Raw genomic sequence first — 17,583 nt, forward strand, 5'->3', positions numbered from 1 at the left:
ACATGAATGAAGGTGTGTGTTGCTGAGTCCGACTTGGACATTATCTGGACTGGGCCTGGTTTAAAAAACCCTTTAAAAAAATCTAATTTCATTGACAACCTGGTCTGTTGAAGATAAGGCCCTTTTTTTTAAAAATAAAATAAAATAAGATAAATAAATAAAAAACATTTTCTTGGATAAAAAAGAAAGTAAAACAATATAAAAATAATTACATAAAAAATAGTAATTAATGAAAATGTTAGTGGACCAACAGCCTATACAATCATGTGTGCTTCAGGGACTGTGTCCCTTGCAGATGTGTTGTCTATGTTGTGGGAACCAGAATATTGGTAGCAGAAAGAAATAACACCTTTTGTGTGAGTGGGTGTGGATGAGTGTGCATGGGGGAGGTTGTTTGGGTTGATGCACTGATTGAAAGTGTATCTTGTGTTTTTTCTATGTAGATTTAATTTTTTTTTACATGTTTTATTATTTTTTTTTTTTTAGAACAGGCCCGCGGGCGACTCATCTGGTCCTTACGGGCGACCTGGTGCCCGCGGGCACCGTGTTGGTGACCCCTGTGCTAAGCTATCTGAACACAACATCCATTACTTCGCTTTGTGTTATCGGTAACAATGCATATTCTACAGAATATTGTCCTAAATTAGGCATTTTCAAGCATAAAAATGGCAAAATGAGCTAAAAATACAAATAATACAGTAGGATTGGCCATGAGACAAGACCAAAGCAATTTGCCAGCACTGTTGAGTATTGTGGCCACTGATTGGCTCAGCCTCAGGCAGCTCTACTACCATTAGCATGTTAATTTTTTGCAGCCGAACGCCTCAGAGTCATATGACTTCTTACTTGAAACATGCTAACTGTTAGCATGTTAACATCAGCATTTTAGCATGCCAACTTTTTTAGCCAATTTTACAGCTGAACAACTCAAGAGTCATATAGCTAAGTAGTTAACACATGCTACATTTTTTTTAGCCAATTTTGCAGCCGAACACCCCAGAGTCATATGAATTGGTACTTGGCACCATAGACATCTTATAAGTAGACGCAGCATCGAGCGCTACTGTCTACTGGCGCTGACGAGACGCGGGGCCGCCATCTTGGAGTGGTGATCCGCTCCACTCAGTGCAATTCATTTGGCAGGAGCAATGAACTGTCAGCGCATTTAATTTATTTTACCTCACTGAATACCACTGATTTTCACACGTTTTTTTGTCATACGTGTAGCTATGATAAAGGACACATGTTTTGCCGGGTTTTATTATTCATAGTTTGCTTAACAGTAATAGAATATTCGTATATGCTATAAATGACCAGACGTTCGAGATCAAAACTGGGAATATAATCCCAGAGAAGGGGGAAAAAAACGGTCAGCTATTTTAAAGTTGAAGAAACAATATGATTAGGTTATATATACATGTGTATATCCTACATAAACAATGTATGAATACATTAGATATCTATATATCTTATAGACTGTATCTCTGTTGCTGCAGCAGCAGAGAGTTTATTCTGTCTTGACACTTTGTATTGATATTTTGTATTACATTCTTCCCTTAAATGATCATGTTTACAGTGATTCTTTTATATGTATTTTTTATGTATGTCGCTTTGGATAAAAGCGTCTGCCAAATACTTAAACATAAACATCTATAAACACATAAACATATATAAACACCTAAAAAGTCTTTATATCAGCTAAAACCACCAATCTGTTTCACTGGATTCAGAATAAAACCAAATTCTGTCTTACAATCTTTATCTACATCATTTATTTCAACTTTATGTTATTCAAGTATGACATTTTTAAATTTAATTCATTTCATTGACAAGCAATTCTATTATGGTCATACTCTTGTTTGCTAGTGGCTACGATTTCAGTACCATTGAAGATCTTAGCTCCTTCTCAACTCTGTGGTAATATTCTTTTCACAAAATACAACCAATAGTACGTTAATGTTCAATCTTACTTGTGAAAAGAAATCCCCCGATTCCTATTTTCAACAGTCCGCTCCTTTGAGCAGGAAAACGCTGAACACCAGCCCGGCATCTTTGTTTTCTACCTGTCAACTGTCAGTTTAGGCTGCTCGCCGGATCCTCATCACCACTTCAAGATGGCGGCCGAATTTCTCGCGCCACAGCAGCCAATGCTGCGTCTACTTATAAGATGTCTGTGCTTGGCACATGCTTACTGTTAGCATGCTAACATTAGCATTTTTAGTGTGCTAACTTTTTTAGCCAATTTTGCAACCAAGCCTCTGACTCATATAATTTGGGTACTTAACACATGCTAACTGTTAACATTGCTCACGCTAACATTAGCGTGCTAATTTTTTTTTAGCCAATTTTCTAGGCGAACACCCTAAGACTCATATAACTTGGTACTTGACACATGCTAACTGTTACCATTTCTCACGCTCACATTGACGTGATTACTTTAGCCAATTTTGTAGCCAAACACCTCAGACTCATAACTTGGTACTTGACACATGCTAACTTTTTTAGCAAATTTTGAAGCTGAACACCTCAAAGTCATATGATTTGGTATACTTGACGTGTGCTAATCGGTATCATGCTAAGATTAGCATTTTAGCATGCTAATTGTTTTTGCCAATTTTACAGCTGAACAACTCAAGTCATATGACTTAGTACTTAACATATGCTAAAAATGTTTTCCAATTTTGCAGCCGAACACCTCAGAGTCATATGAATTGGTACTTAGCACATGCTTACTGTTAGCAAATTAACATTAGCATTTTTAGCGTGCTAACTTAAATAAATAAATAAATAACTTTTAGTGCCAATTTTGCAACCAAGCCTCTGACTCATATAATGTGGATACTTAACACATGCTAACTGTTAACATTGGTCACGCTAACATTAGCGTGCTATTTTTTTTTAGCCAATTTTGTAGGCCAACACCCTAAGACTCATATAACTTGGTACTTGACACATGCTAACTGTTACCATTTCTCACGCTCACATTGACGTGATTACTTTAGCCAATTTTGTAGCCAAACACCTCAGACTCATAACTTGGTACTTGACACATGCTAACTTTTTTAGCAAATTTTGAAGCTGAACACCTCAAAGTAATATGATTTGGTATGCTTGACATATGCAAATCGGTATCATGCTAAGATTAGCATTTTAGCATGCTATTTTTTTTTGCCAATTTTACAGCTGAACAACTCAAGTCATATGATTTAGCACTTAACACATGCTAAAAAATGTTTTCCAATTTTGCAGCCGAACACGTCAGAGTCATATGAATTGGAACTTGGCACATGCTTACTGATAGCATGTTAACATTAGCATTTTTAGCATGCTAACTTTTAGTGCCAATTTTGCAACCAAGCCTCTGAGTCATATAATGTGGATACTTAACAAATGCTAACTGTTAACATTGCTCACGTTCACATTAGCGTGCTCATTTTTTTAGCCAATTTTGTAGGTGAACACCCTTAGACTCATAACTTGGTACTTGACACATGCTAACTGTTAGCATGTATCACGCTCACATTAGCTTGCTAACTTTTTTAGCCAATTTTGTAGCCGAACACCTCAGACTCATATAACTTGGTACTTGACATATGCTAACTTTTTGCGTCAATTTTGCAGCTGAACACCTGAAAGTTATATGATTTGGAATACTTGACATATGCTAACCGGTATCATGCTGAGATTAGCATGCAACAATTTTCAGCCAATTTTACGGCCGAACACCTCAGTCATATTACTATGCACTTGACACATGCTCGCTGTCCGTATGCTAACATTAGCATTCCAACATTAGCACACTAACCTTTTAGCCAATTTGGCAGCCGAACACCACAAAGTCATATAACTTGCACATGCTATCTGTTAGCGTGCTAAAGTTAACATGTTAAACATTGCATGACATTTTCTAGCTAATACCACATGCGTATGCTTCATAGTCATATAACTTTGTACTTGACACATTTTAACTGTTAGCATTTACATTACATTAGCATTTAAATTCAGCTTGCGCATGTCAGCGGTTTGCACGTTTCAGCATTCAAACTTGCATGTTCTAGTTCAGTCCAACATAGTGACCAACATTAAAATACAGTTGCGTAGCAGGAAAAAGTATTCATTAAAATCAAGGCAGAAGTTTTATTTAACAAGCATAATTAATATTTTGGCCACCGTAACATAACACACAGTTTTAACAGTAAAACTGTGTTTGAAAATGGGAAAATAAAACACTGCATCTAAATAACGAATCAAATCTTTTGCGTACCACGAGATGGAGCCTGCATACGTACCACAGTTTCAGACTCACCGTTGTAGTTGTTTTGTGTAATGTTCTAATTCGTGATTTTTTATTTTGTCTTTAGAATGTGTCGCGGGCCCATAAAAAAACAAGCTGCAGGCCGCAAATGGCCCTCGGAGCGCACTTTGAACACCTCTGATTTATTATGATCATGTCATAATGTGACAACAGTTTTAAGGCCAATGACACTTTATGGAAACATACTGCAACATCAGACCATTACACCCTCTGGAAGTACAAAAAAATACACGCATACATAATATAATAATATTGTTCATATAATGCATATTTAATTATCTTGATCTTAACTTTGAATACTCATGAACTAATATGTTTGGCTGCTCGATTGGTGAGTATTGAACTTTGGTTCACACACAACCTGGGGTGCGTCACAGCCTACATCATTAAATGCGGATGATATCATTGACAGACCAATTAACTGACAATCACATATATTTAGAGTCTCTCTATACATGGCAAAGGCACACCAGGCATCCCCCCGAAAAGCTTTCCTCTGTATCTCTGCACTTTGAGTGTGTGTGGGGGTGTGTATTACAGAGTGCTAAGTCTTGTGTGGCAGTGTAGAGCAGACACCATGCAGCGCTTGCCAGCAGTTTGCCAGATAATGTCAGCTCTATAAATATATGAGGTGCTTTGGAAGTTTCCATGTCAGTGCGCCATTGTCCTGCACAGTGAAGAAGAGGAAACCCACGTGTGTGTGTGTGTGTGTAGTATCTGTGAAAATCACTGCATGGGTGGTGTGAAATTTGGATGATTAAAAAGCTACAGCAAGCGGGATGAATGTCTGAAGGGCAACATATATAATGCAGAGCACATAATTCAAGTCATGTTTATCGTGAATATCAACAGTGTGGGCTTCGGTTCAGTAACAATCTGGCCGACGGTTTAACCTCAAGTGTGCTAGGGTTGAAATGTACTTTAGTAGCCGTTTGTCAAAAACGTAAAAAAAAGTTTTTGAACCAAACATTTCAGCAAAAGAAAATCAAAGTTGTAGTGAACGTGGATAACAAATTTAGACAGAAACGTGCTTAATTTATCCATAACAATGCTGGTCCTTTACCTGCGTTTATGTATAGTCTTTCCCTAAAGTGCCTAAATCGAGGGTCTCAAACTCGCGGCTCGCAAGCCCATATTTTGTGGCCCTCGACTTAACTTCATAGTTAAGTGCATAGGTGTCAAACTCAAGGACCGGGGGCCAGACTTGGCCCACCACGTCATTTTGTATGGCCTGTGAAAGCCTAGAAATAATAGACCTCAATAAAGTACTTTACTATCTATCTGCATTTTAACAGAATATATACTGTATATATTAGGGTTGTACGGTATACCGGTACTGGTATAGTATCGCGGTACTAATGAATCAAAAACGGTACTATACTCTGTTTGAAAAGTATCGGTTCCCGGGCATGACGCCGCATCGTCGCGTCGTGTCTGACTGGTTTTACGAGCAGAGGAGCATGTTCGGCAGCGCACAATCACAAAGTACTTACAAGCAGACACGGTGTGTAGACAGTAAAGGGATAATGGACGCAATTTGGCCTAAAAACTAAAGATAAAGGTGAAGTTATAACACTGAAACAGCCTCAGGAAGAGGTGCTTTAAGACATGACTAGCTAGCTAGCGACCAACGTCCATTGACAGTCGGCAGTGCTTAAGCTACTTCTAAATCACTAATCCTCGCCTCCATGGCAACGAATAAAGTAAGTTTCTTACAAGTATCATCCCTGCAGGACGAGGAATAGCTTAACAAGCTTCACTACACACCGTAGGAGGATACAATAGCTCACTGCTAAAAGCAAGCTAGCACCCTGAATGTAAACAAATGCCATGGGTGGATCTACACCTGACATCCACTGTAATGATAACAAGTACAATAGCGTATCTAGTCAATATTATGATTACATCGCTATTTATTTATCGTCACAAAATGTTTTTGCCTTTTTTAAAAAAATTCATATTATGTTTATAAACTCAGAAAATACGTCCCTGGACACAAGAGGACTTTTGAATATGGCCAATGTATGATCCTGTAACTACTTGGTATCGGATCGATACCTAAATTTGTGGTGTCATCCAAAACTAATGTAAAGTATCCAAACAACAGAATAATAAGTGATTATTGCATTTTAACATAGGTGGAGATAGAACATGTTAAAAGAGAAAATAACCAGATATTAACAGCAAATGAACAAGTATATTACTAATCCGTTTTCTATGGCTTGTTCCTCATAATTTTGACAAAATAATAGAATGAGACTAATTAGGAGCAGACTAATTAGGAGCCTTTGTTAGCCTTACTTACTACTAAAAGACAAGTTGTCTACTATGTTCAGTATTTTATTTAAGGACACAATTGTTCTTCGATTGCAATAAGAAACATATGTTTAATGTACCGTAACATTTTTTGTTAAAATAAAGCCAATAATGCCCTTTTTTTTGGTCCCCTTATTTAGAAAAGTACCGAAAAGTATCGAAATACATTTTACAAAAAAATCTTGTTATCGGGACTATATATATATATATATATATATATATATATATATATATATATATATATATATATATATATATATTTTATATTTTTTTTAACAATTTTAAATTATTATGTAATGATGCAACAAATATTATATTACCATACTTTGCTTTTTTTTTTTTTTTAAGAAAAGTAAATACTAAAATGCATGCTTGACTTACGATTTCAAAGCAAATTATCCATCAAATTGTACACAGTAAAATTTTAAATAGAATTGACAATAACAAGTAAATGAACATTTACTTATGTATAAAAGAGCGATATTTATTGATTCTATTACTGAAATGTGATGGATTCTTCTTTTACATCTATTTTGTTGGTTTATTTAATGTTTGTTAGCCTAAGCTGTGGCCTATCCCTACTCAGTATGGGATACATTTACATATACTTAAAACCTTACACTGTACAAAAAACGGTCATCTACTGGCAGCTACGGCTGCCAAACGAAAACCATAAAATTAAAGTAAAACATTGTAAACCAAATAATGATCAAAAACATATTTACAGACATTTTCATGAAACGTTTTGCGTAAAAATATCGTAATTTTACAGATTTTTACTAAATTATTAAAATCAACCACCTTTAATAAAGTGACGATGCAAACAGTTCTGCAGAAAAATACATTTATTCTACAGGGTTTTTCCAAATTATTACGATCAAACACCTTTAATGAAGTGAGAATTCTGGCAGTTCCACAGAAAAATACCATTATTTTACAGATTTTTTCTGAATTGTTAAGATCAACCACAGTGACGATGCAAACAGTTCTGCAGAAAAATACCTTTATTCTAGTTAGATTGTTAGTATGGACATAGACTTTTATATAACAAGCTACATATTTAATGAAAGATAATTACTGTAATTTTACATGAATTTGAAAGTAATTTAAGAAAACAGAAAATGCTATGTATAATTAATTTGGTATTTTTCTGTAAAAAAAAAGTAGAAATATACATAGTTTGTCATTACTGGCATATTCTTTTCTTTTCTACTCTGCTCCCAACCCGGGGTGGACCGCTAGCCTGTCCATCAGATGGGGACATCTCTACGCTGCTGACCCGTCTCCGATCACCTCCGTTACCCACATATGCGGTCCTCTCCAAGGTTTCTCATAGTCATTCACATTGACGTCCCACTGGGGTGAGTTTTCCTTGCCCGTATGTGGGCTCTGTACCGAGGATGTCAGTGTGGCTTGTACAGCCCTTTGAGACACTTGTGATTTAGGGCTATATAAATAAACATTGATTGATTGATTGATTGAACAGGCGGATTGTTTATTTACAGATAATGTCTTCAATTCTACAGTTTTATAAACTATTTTTAAAAAAAAGAAAAAATACATTAGAAATTTAGAGTAAATTAACCATAAAAATTGGATTTTTTTTACAGTGTACTTAAAAATATACATTTCACATTTTATTCCAACACCTAAATGCAGTATATCATTTTACCAGACAAAGAAACCGGTTTCAAGTAACGAATCTGTCAAAGAAAACGGTGTTAGTTAACCAACCTGCCAAAAAAAAACCGTTTGGGACTGTAGGCGGAAGCCAGTTGCCATGGAAACTCGCGCCACGTTTGTTTATGTATCGCCTCCCTGTCGACAAGTGATGACGTCAAGCTCCTTCGAGCGCGGGTCCCGTCTCCTAGGTGACCATTTCAAACAGTAAAAGCCAAAACAAAGACGAGCTCTTCGTTTTTCCCTCACTAAAACACAAACTATATTAGCAACTTTCTTCTCTCCTGTTCGAAATGGGCGACAAAAAGCGTCCTAAGCGAATTTTTGTGAACGGCGTGGACAAATATTCCTCCAAAAACATCGCCGAGGTTAAGTACAATCACGATGTTAAGTTTACGTTAGCTTGCCTGTGCTAATACATGAACGTTTTTGACTTGTGTGGGCAGTATTTATCCACCTGCGGAGAGAGAGTGGAAGATGTCGACGATGATGAGGATTTTCCTCTCCCGCAATCAGAGGAACCTGCCTTCCTGGTGGTCGGCTCGGTGTCCTCCGCCTCCATTGAGAAACCCAATTATTTGTTGGAGCAATACTCGGTGAGTCGCAGCAAAAATGTGCGATTAAATGTCGCCATTTTGTTCTGACACTTCAACTCCCGTGCACCAGAAAGTATTTTTTAAATTAAGTTTGTGACCAAATATATATCCATCCATTTTCTACCACTTGTCCCTATATAATTAGTTAAAACAGACCATCAATTGGCTAGCTACTTTATTAGGAACACCTGCTAAAATAAATGCTAATTTTAGGGCCAGTACAAGAATTGCTACAAATAATATAATAATGATCAGTTATTAAGCCAACTACATATATTGCTAGTATACACATATACCTAATGAAATTATATATTTCTGCATGGTAGCTATCATGGTACCGTATTTTCCGCACTATAAGGCGCACCGGATTATAAGGCGCACCTTCAATGAATGGCCTATTTTAAAACGTTGTTCATATATAAGGTGCACCGCATTACAAGGCGCATAGAATAGACGCTACAGTAGAGGCTGCGGTTATGCATCCCATAGTTGCGAGACCTGTTGTGGTCCATATATAAGGCGCACCAGATTATAAGGCGCACTGTCAGCTTTTGAGAAAATTGGAGGTTTTTAGATGCGCCTTATAGTGCGGAAAATACGGTATATCATTGGGCATTACTTTAAATAAGGAAGAGTCCAAACCCTGGCCCACTGGCCAAATGCGGCCCGCCGGCATCTTCAGTTTGGGCCGCGAGACGACGGCACAAATTTAATTATTATTATTTTTTCTCCTGTCCGGACAACATTGTTGATGTAGATCAGGGGTCCCCAAATAAATAATTAAATATACAGTATATATATATATATATATATATATATATATATATATATATATATATATATATATATATATATATATATACAGTATATATATATATATATTTAAATCTTTCCTTTCTAATCCATTTTCTACCGCTTGTTACTCTCGGTGTCTCCTAGCCACTCAGGCAAATCATATTGTCTAAAAATTAATTTTTCTATCGATAACTTGACATCATCGCGAGGAATATATATATATATATATATATATATATATATATATATATATATATATATATATATATATATATATATATATATATATATATATATATATATATATATATATATATATATATATATATATATAAAATTGTTTTAACCCAATGCGGCACCCGAGTCAAAAAGTTTGGGGACCCCTGATGTAGATCTGCTGTACAGATTTACTTTTAAGTGTGGTCTAGTTCTCTTGTTGCGTTATTTGTTTTTGACTTTATTAAATGGATTTATATTATTGTTTGGCGCAGCAGGAGTGGATAGAGAGAAGAAGAAAAAGGAAGCCAGAGGGGAAAATTACGGGGACAGAGAGACAACAACAGAACAACATTAGCAAATACGATATGTACAATTATGATACGAAAAGTGATAGAGAAGCAGTTGGTGAAGTAAATATTATTAACACAGAAATGAAAATGAACATTATTGCACTACAAATGGAGCAATAAAATACCAATAGAAACAGCCCTATTGATAATGAATAATAACAATAATTACCTCTATTATCAACAATACAATTGTTTCAAATGCAACAATACATAAAGTATCTGTAATTATAACTTGAATTATTAAAAAAAGCAATTAAACGGAGGGCAAGAAAGAGAAGCGAACTGTATTAACCCTGTAGATTGTTATAATATGAATGGGTTAAACATGTCAGTGTGCCATGTTTTACCCGGTTTCCCTAAGGGGAACACCGTTAATATCTGTTTGATGAACTGTAATTATATGCATGAGTATGTGCTTGTATATATATGTACAGTACGTTTGTACAGTGAATGTGCGTGTGTGTGTGTGTATGTATGTACTGTATTTGTGTATGTATGTGGGAGCGTATGTACCTATGTATGTGGGTAAGTACCAATGCGTGCGAGTATTTATGTATGAATGAATGTACGTACACTACCGTTCAAAAGTTTGGGGTCACATTGAAATGTCCTTATTTTTGAAGGAAAAGCACTGTACTTTTCAATGAAGATAATTTTAAACTAGTCTTAACTTTAAAGAAATACACTCTATACATTGCTAATGTGGTAAATGACTATTCTAGCTGCAAATGTCTGGTTTTTGGTGCAATATCTACATAGGTGTATAGAGGCCCTGGACGTGCATTCATATTAAATTTAAATACCCAGGGTTCTGACAGGTGGCAAATTGTCCCCATCTTGTGGATAGTGTGAGAAACTCAGGTCAGTGATCATGATGTGGACTTTCTTGGCTTCACAAGCACAGCATTTACTTGGCTACTAAGGCCCAAGCCAAACAATATATATATTACATTTTTGCCGATTCGGTTCAGGGACGATATTAGTTCATTTAGAACGATACGATCCGAAACGATTCAATGAGTTCAAATCGATTCAGTAACTTTTTAGCCAGAAATGTGAAATAAGTACTGGATACTGGAATCAGCAGGTGAAGTTTCCCTATTCCTGTTATTTCTTGTAAGGGAATTAGGTATAAATAAAATATGTATACAGACAAGCAAATAAACAACAGTTAATGACCAATGCATTCACATCTTATTTGAATAAACAACCAACACTTTAGGTTGAATTAACAAGAGGAAACATTTTCTGCTCTCATTTTAAACATTCAAAAAATGTTCACGAGTACAATAACCAACATTTCAACAGTGGATTTACCTGCTACTTTTGCTTTTGAACATAATAATAATACAATAATACTTTCAAAAATAAAGTGCAACCAACATCTTGTCATGTTGAATGAACAGTTTACCTAAGAAATTAGTTGCAACCAAATATTTTCAGGTAAAATGAGCAGTGGTTTGTCCTGCTACTACTTTCAATTTGATAAACAGCTACCATGGTGGAGAAAAGTCACAACAAATGCAAACGCCGCAACACAATAGAATAAAGCCACAACACAACAACTTTCAGCTATAGCACAATTGCAAAAGCCACACCACCAAATACAACCGACACAACACAACAACTATAAGCCAAGACACAACAACTTAAAGATGAGACAAGTTTGGCCGACGGACCATGTGACTGAGGCAGAAACTTGAAAACGGTGTAATTAACAAAGTTGGAAAAGCAAGTGAAGTGTGACCACTTTTTCAGTAATCAAGAACTTTTTTTAAACTTTTTCAATAATATTAATATACTATGTTCATTGCACCACTTTCAACCTTCTGCCTCAGCCACTTGGTTCAGTGGCCAAATTTGCTGAGCTCTCACTTCCGTTGTGTCCATCACGTCCTTTGTGGCTTAAAGTTGTGTTGTGGCTTTATGTTATTGTGTTGTGGCGTTTGTATTTGTGACTTTTGCAATCATGCTGTAGCTGAAAGTATTTGTGTTGTGTTTATGTTATTGTTTTGTGTCGTTTGCATTTGTTGTGACCTTTATCGGCCACCGAAGGTATCCGTCATTCTATATTTTGATGACTGATGGTGATGACGCCACAGACAGGCAGACAGACTTATCATAAAAAGTGCTAAACTTCATATAAAATCTGCCATTCTTAAATCTGATGTTTTCTTTTTTCTAGTATCGATAACATTGATTCATTGCATTTAGAAAATGTTAGATTTATATATATGTTCCGGAAGGCAAACTTGCCATGCACAGATCAATGTAGTTGAATTTTAGGAAAATAAAATGGTAGATTTATGTCGTGGATGAATCGTTATGCCTCTAGTTATCATTGACAATGTCACAGAGATATTAATTCAACCATGCATCCATTTTGTATGGCACTTGGCCTTATTAAGATGACAGCTGGAGTTTATTCTAACAAGAGAAGAGATTTATGGCTCTTTGAACGGGGCCAGATCTTGAGGAGCGGTTCCTTTCAAAGAGCTGTTCAAAAGACTGGTTTGTTATTATAGGGTTTATTTTTTACACAATTTTTTCCTTTAACAAAAAAACAATCATTAGAAGCAGTTATAAGATAAGATATGAATCAGAACTATTTTAATGTACACCAACATTACTCTATTTGTGGGAATTATTCTGAAATATTGTTTTTACAAATATTCCATAAGGTGGTGCCATATCACTATGCTTTAACAGCGACATCACTGTTTTGAATGTTTTTAATTGTAGCACGAGGGGTAATTTAACAACACAGAAACAAACACATAAATAATGAGTAAGAATAAAATGTATATTTTTATACAACTAGAATAAAACATAGGACATAATAAAAATGTGAATACAAATTGTAATACCCTACCTGGTGTTTATGCTTGAACTACTTTACGTAGCCTCATCAAACAATACACCAGAAATTGTTATCCAACCTCTTCAGCCTGGAAAGTTGTTTACACAAATCAAGCAAGATCTGGCTAATTGGACTCCCCTTTTCATTTCACTTATAGGCAGAGTCAATGCAATTAAGATGACTGTGCTTCCAAAATATTTGTATTTGTTTCAATGCTTGCCTGTATTTATCCCTGGTCCATTTTTCTAAAAATTAGACTCAATAATCTCATTTTATATTTGGAATGGCAAACAGCCACGTCTGCGCAAGGAGTTTTTACAAAGAGCAAAACATGATGGAGGTATGGCCCTTCCAAATTTCTGTTTGTATTACTGGGCCACCAACTTGCATTGCATGTCATACTGGACATATTACCACCTACATCAGGAAAGTCCTACATGGGTGAAGCTGGAGACACATTCTTCTGGTTCTGCTTCCTTAGCAGCCCTAATGGGTGCAGCTTTGCCTCTATCAGTGAAGACAATTAACATTAATCCTGTAGTAAGTCACTCACTCAAAATATACTGTCAATTTAGAAAACATTTTAACCTGCAAGGAATGAGCCTTTTCAGCCCAGTAGCATCAAATCACTGCTTTCCACCTTCAACACTTGACACAGCTTTTAATATGTGGCATCAAAGGGGTTTGAAATGCTTCAATGATCTTTTTATAGACAATATATTCGCCTCTTTTACGGAGTTGTCCAAGAAATGTAATCTACCCAGTTCCCATATATTTAGATATTTCCAGATACGGGATTATGTTAAAACAGTTCTTCCGCAGTTCCCTAACAAACCCTGTAAATCAACCACAGATGAAATTATGTCTTTAAATCCAACAAAGAAGAGGGCAATCTCACATATACTTAATTTACTCTCAGGATTAGAATGCACTTCCATGCTAAGAATTAGAACAGCATGGGAACAAGACCTCCAAATATCAATAGATGACGTAACCTGGGCAAAAATTGAGAAAAGGGTTCACTCATCTTCAATGTGCGCACGACACTCACTTGTCCAATTTAAAGTGATACACCAGGTGCACTTCTCAAAAGCAAAATTAGCAAAAATATTTCCCCAAATTAACCCATTATGCGATAGATGTAAACTAGATAATGCAACATTAATACACATGTTTTGGCTTTGTCCGAAGCTAAAGGGGTACTGGAAATCCATCTTCGAAGCACTCTCCACGGTCTTAACAATTCAAATTGATCCAAACCCTTTAATTTCTGTATTTGGAATCATTCCTGAAGGGATGGAACTACCTGTAGGGGGTCACAAAATAGTTGCCTTTACCACCCTCCCCGCACACCGCCTGATATTGTTGAAGTGGAAGGAGGCTGTCCCACCCTCAGTCTCCCACTGGATAAGGGACGTGCTAGCAAACCTGAAGCTCGAGAAAATAAGATATACATTACGGGGCTCTGAAAACAAGTTTTTTAAAGTGTGAAGACCTTTTTTGACTTTTTTTGACCAATCCTCTACACAAGTGCAGAAAGAGCCCTAGACATGTACCTAAATATGACTGCCGACGTTTCATGCCTTGTCATGCTGCTTCTACAGTGTGTTTCAGTTTTCAATTACTTTGTCTCAAGTGCCTTGTATTGAACCTTTCTTTTCCTTTTTTTTAATTTTTTTTTACTCTGGGTTCTTTTGTACTCATACTTTTGTTTTTTGTTCTTGTTTTGAGTGACAGCAGAGGTAGGGGATGAAGAGGGTTTGAATTTGTTGTTAATGTGAATGTGAAATCAATAAAAAGAACTATGAAAGAAATTGTAATCCAAATGCTGCTATTGGATCCTTTGACTCTGACTCACTTTCTAGTCCAGCGGCCAGATGGTTGGCACGCACATAAAAAATGGCTTGCAAACGAACGGCTCACAACTGAATTGGTTGCTTAAAAGAGCCGTTAGACTGGATTCGTTTACGAATGTCACATTTCTAATCCCAGCTGATTTGTACACTAAACCAGGGTTGCCCCTCCCTATACACAGATCACACACTGTGCATAAGCCCTGCGATGTTTGGAGACCATTGTTTTTGCGTTGATAAACTCATGTAGAAGGTATATGGGACGGCGTGGCGAAGTTGGTAGAGTGGCTGTGCCAGCAATCAGAGTGTTGCTGGTTACTGGGGTTCAATTCCCACCTTCTACCTTCCTAGTCACGTCCGTTGTGTCCTTGGGCAAGACACTTCACCCTTTGCCTCTGATGGCTGCTGGTTAGCGCCTTGCATGGCAGCTCCCGCCATCAGTGTGTGAATGTGTGTGTGAATGCGTAAATGTGGAAATACTGTCAAAGCGCTTTGAGTACCTTGAAGGTAGAAAAGCGCTATACAAGTATAACCCATTTATTTATATTATTGAATGACAGGGCGCTTTATATGAAATTTTACTGCAAACAGATACCTAGCCTCTTCCTGCACCATCACTGATAATAATATAATTGCAAATTTCCACAGATATTCACAAAGTCTTCCAAACTTCTCTGCTGGGCTTGTTGGCACAAGTACAGGATTCCAAATAAAGTATAGGGTTCAAACATGTTTATTTTGCCTCCAAACTTTTTTATTATTAAACAATGTCTTTCCTATCAATTTCTTTTAGTACAAAACATGCATCAAATTAAATTCAACCATGATTTTTTTTTAAGTTTAAAACTCATTTCACATAATTAAAAAAGTGTTTAAAAAAGTGTAATGCCTGGGACCGCAAAATAAGATTTTGCTTAGAGCCCTAATTTAGCCAGGTAATAGTCCCTGCCCTGGACTAGTGGGTCACAGGACGCATAGAAATTAAAACATCCACACTCACACCTTTGAACAATTTAAGGGTCTCCAATAAACATAGTATGCATGTGTTTGGGATGTAGAAGATGTCCACACAGGGTTTGGAACCAGAATCTTATAGCTAGCATGCTCACCACTCTTTTGCTGTGCAGGCCTATTAATTCAACCAATGTTTTCATTGTGATTGTAGTTGGCTTTTGAGTATACCTGCACTTTCTCATACTGACAGCAGTTGTGACTTATTTAGCTAAAGAAGGAAACAAAAATATTAGCAGCTGCCAGTATGATGAAGTGCAGTTCTACACGAAACTACAACCACAATAATAAACATGGTGCTTAATCATTTCCTCTTCTTAAGATACCCCAACATCCTAGTTTATTTTTTATTACATTTAATTCTGGAGGATTGATGGAGATGTTCTCTTCTGTAACAGTCGCTAAGCAGAGAGGAGCTTCTTCCACGTCTACTAGAGTGCGACGTGGTGGTGTACAACATCTCAGAGAATGCAACACTAAATGAAATTGAAGAGGCAACATGGGCAGTCACAGGTAAAGCACTGTTTTGCCATGACTCTGATCAGTAGGATCAGTATAGTCTGCTATGACACACGCTCTTTTCTTGACTCGTAGCCATTCATGGGGAAATGGAGCATTTCAAGTCGAAGAAAATGTTCATTCTAATCTCAACGGTGATGACGTGGGCCATGACCAAACCACAGGACTCGGTGAGCATGCAAAAATGCTTGTCTGAAATCGCACCTATGATGACATTATTTAAAATGTCTCTCTTCAGGAAGAACCGGATTTGTTGGTGACAGAGGAAGAGTTCCGTAAAAGACGACCTCATCCTAGTTTCAAACACCACAACAATATGGAGAAACATGTGCTTAAACTGGGAGCAGGGGTAAGGATGTTGTTTAGGAAATACATTTATACTACACCCAATATTACAACATGTCATACACATACTGTATGCTTACAGAAAAAAAACAAGTTGAAGGGTTATGTCCTGGCTGCTGGTCTACAATATGGGAAGGGAGAGAATCTCTTTCACTACTTTTTCAAGGTACATTATACCTCAAACAATCACGATATACAGTCCACCTGTGTCTATTTCTGTTCAACATCAGCAGATACAATATACCGTATACGCATATGATATTTAGTATTAAAACATGTAATAATTAGTGAAGTAGATAGTAAAAACCACTGTTCAGTCACCAGCCCTTCTGACCCACGTAAAAAAAAAAAGTTTTTTTAAATATATATATATTTCTTTAAAAATATATATTTTCTTTAAAAATATATATATATTTTCTTTAAAAAATATATATATATATATTTCCTTTAAAAATATACATATATATTTCCTTTAAAAATATATAAATTTTCTTTAAAAAAAAAAAAATTTCTTAAAAAAAAATACAATTCTTAAAAAATAAATCAATAAGAATACAGCTTACAATCATTGGCAATAATTCTCCTCAAATATGTTTTGATATCTGACAGGGTGCTCTGCTGAGCTGCGTTAACAGCATCCAACACAGCCCTCTTGCTCTCTCTTACAGTGTTGGTCGCCTGCAGTACAGCTCTCCTGCTTACCTGTCAAAACCTGCTATTTTTG

General features: G+C 36.3%; 2 protein-coding genes across 5 annotated transcripts in view; one reads left to right on the forward strand and one right to left on the reverse strand.

The window, feature by feature from the left end:
• Window positions 1-17,583, reverse strand: part of actc1a (actin alpha cardiac muscle 1a) — a 52,252-nt gene that overhangs the window by 16,583 nt on the left and 18,086 nt on the right. The window lies entirely within an intron of this gene.
• Window positions 8,484-17,583, forward strand: part of LOC133640442 (adenylate kinase 7-like) — a 114,319-nt gene continuing 105,219 nt past the window's right edge. For 2 of the 3 annotated variants that reach the window (XM_062033856.1, XM_062033855.1), the window contains exons 1-6: window positions 8,484-8,679; window positions 8,758-8,907; window positions 16,394-16,508; window positions 16,590-16,684; window positions 16,753-16,863; window positions 16,942-17,025. In XM_062033856.1, coding sequence (XP_061889840.1) covers window positions 8,605-8,679; window positions 8,758-8,907; window positions 16,394-16,508; window positions 16,590-16,684; window positions 16,753-16,863; window positions 16,942-17,025 — 630 coding nt within the window. In that variant the 5' untranslated portion in view covers window positions 8,484-8,604. The remainder of the gene's footprint in view (window positions 8,680-8,757; window positions 8,908-16,393; window positions 16,509-16,589; window positions 16,685-16,752; window positions 16,864-16,941; window positions 17,026-17,583) is intronic. The other variant, XM_062033857.1, reaches the window with a different exon arrangement.

The sequence above is a fragment of the Entelurus aequoreus genome, linkage group LG23, assembly GCF_033978785.1.
Source record: "Entelurus aequoreus isolate RoL-2023_Sb linkage group LG23, RoL_Eaeq_v1.1, whole genome shotgun sequence".
In the NCBI taxonomy this organism is placed as follows: Eukaryota; Metazoa; Chordata; class Actinopteri; order Syngnathiformes; family Syngnathidae; genus Entelurus; species Entelurus aequoreus.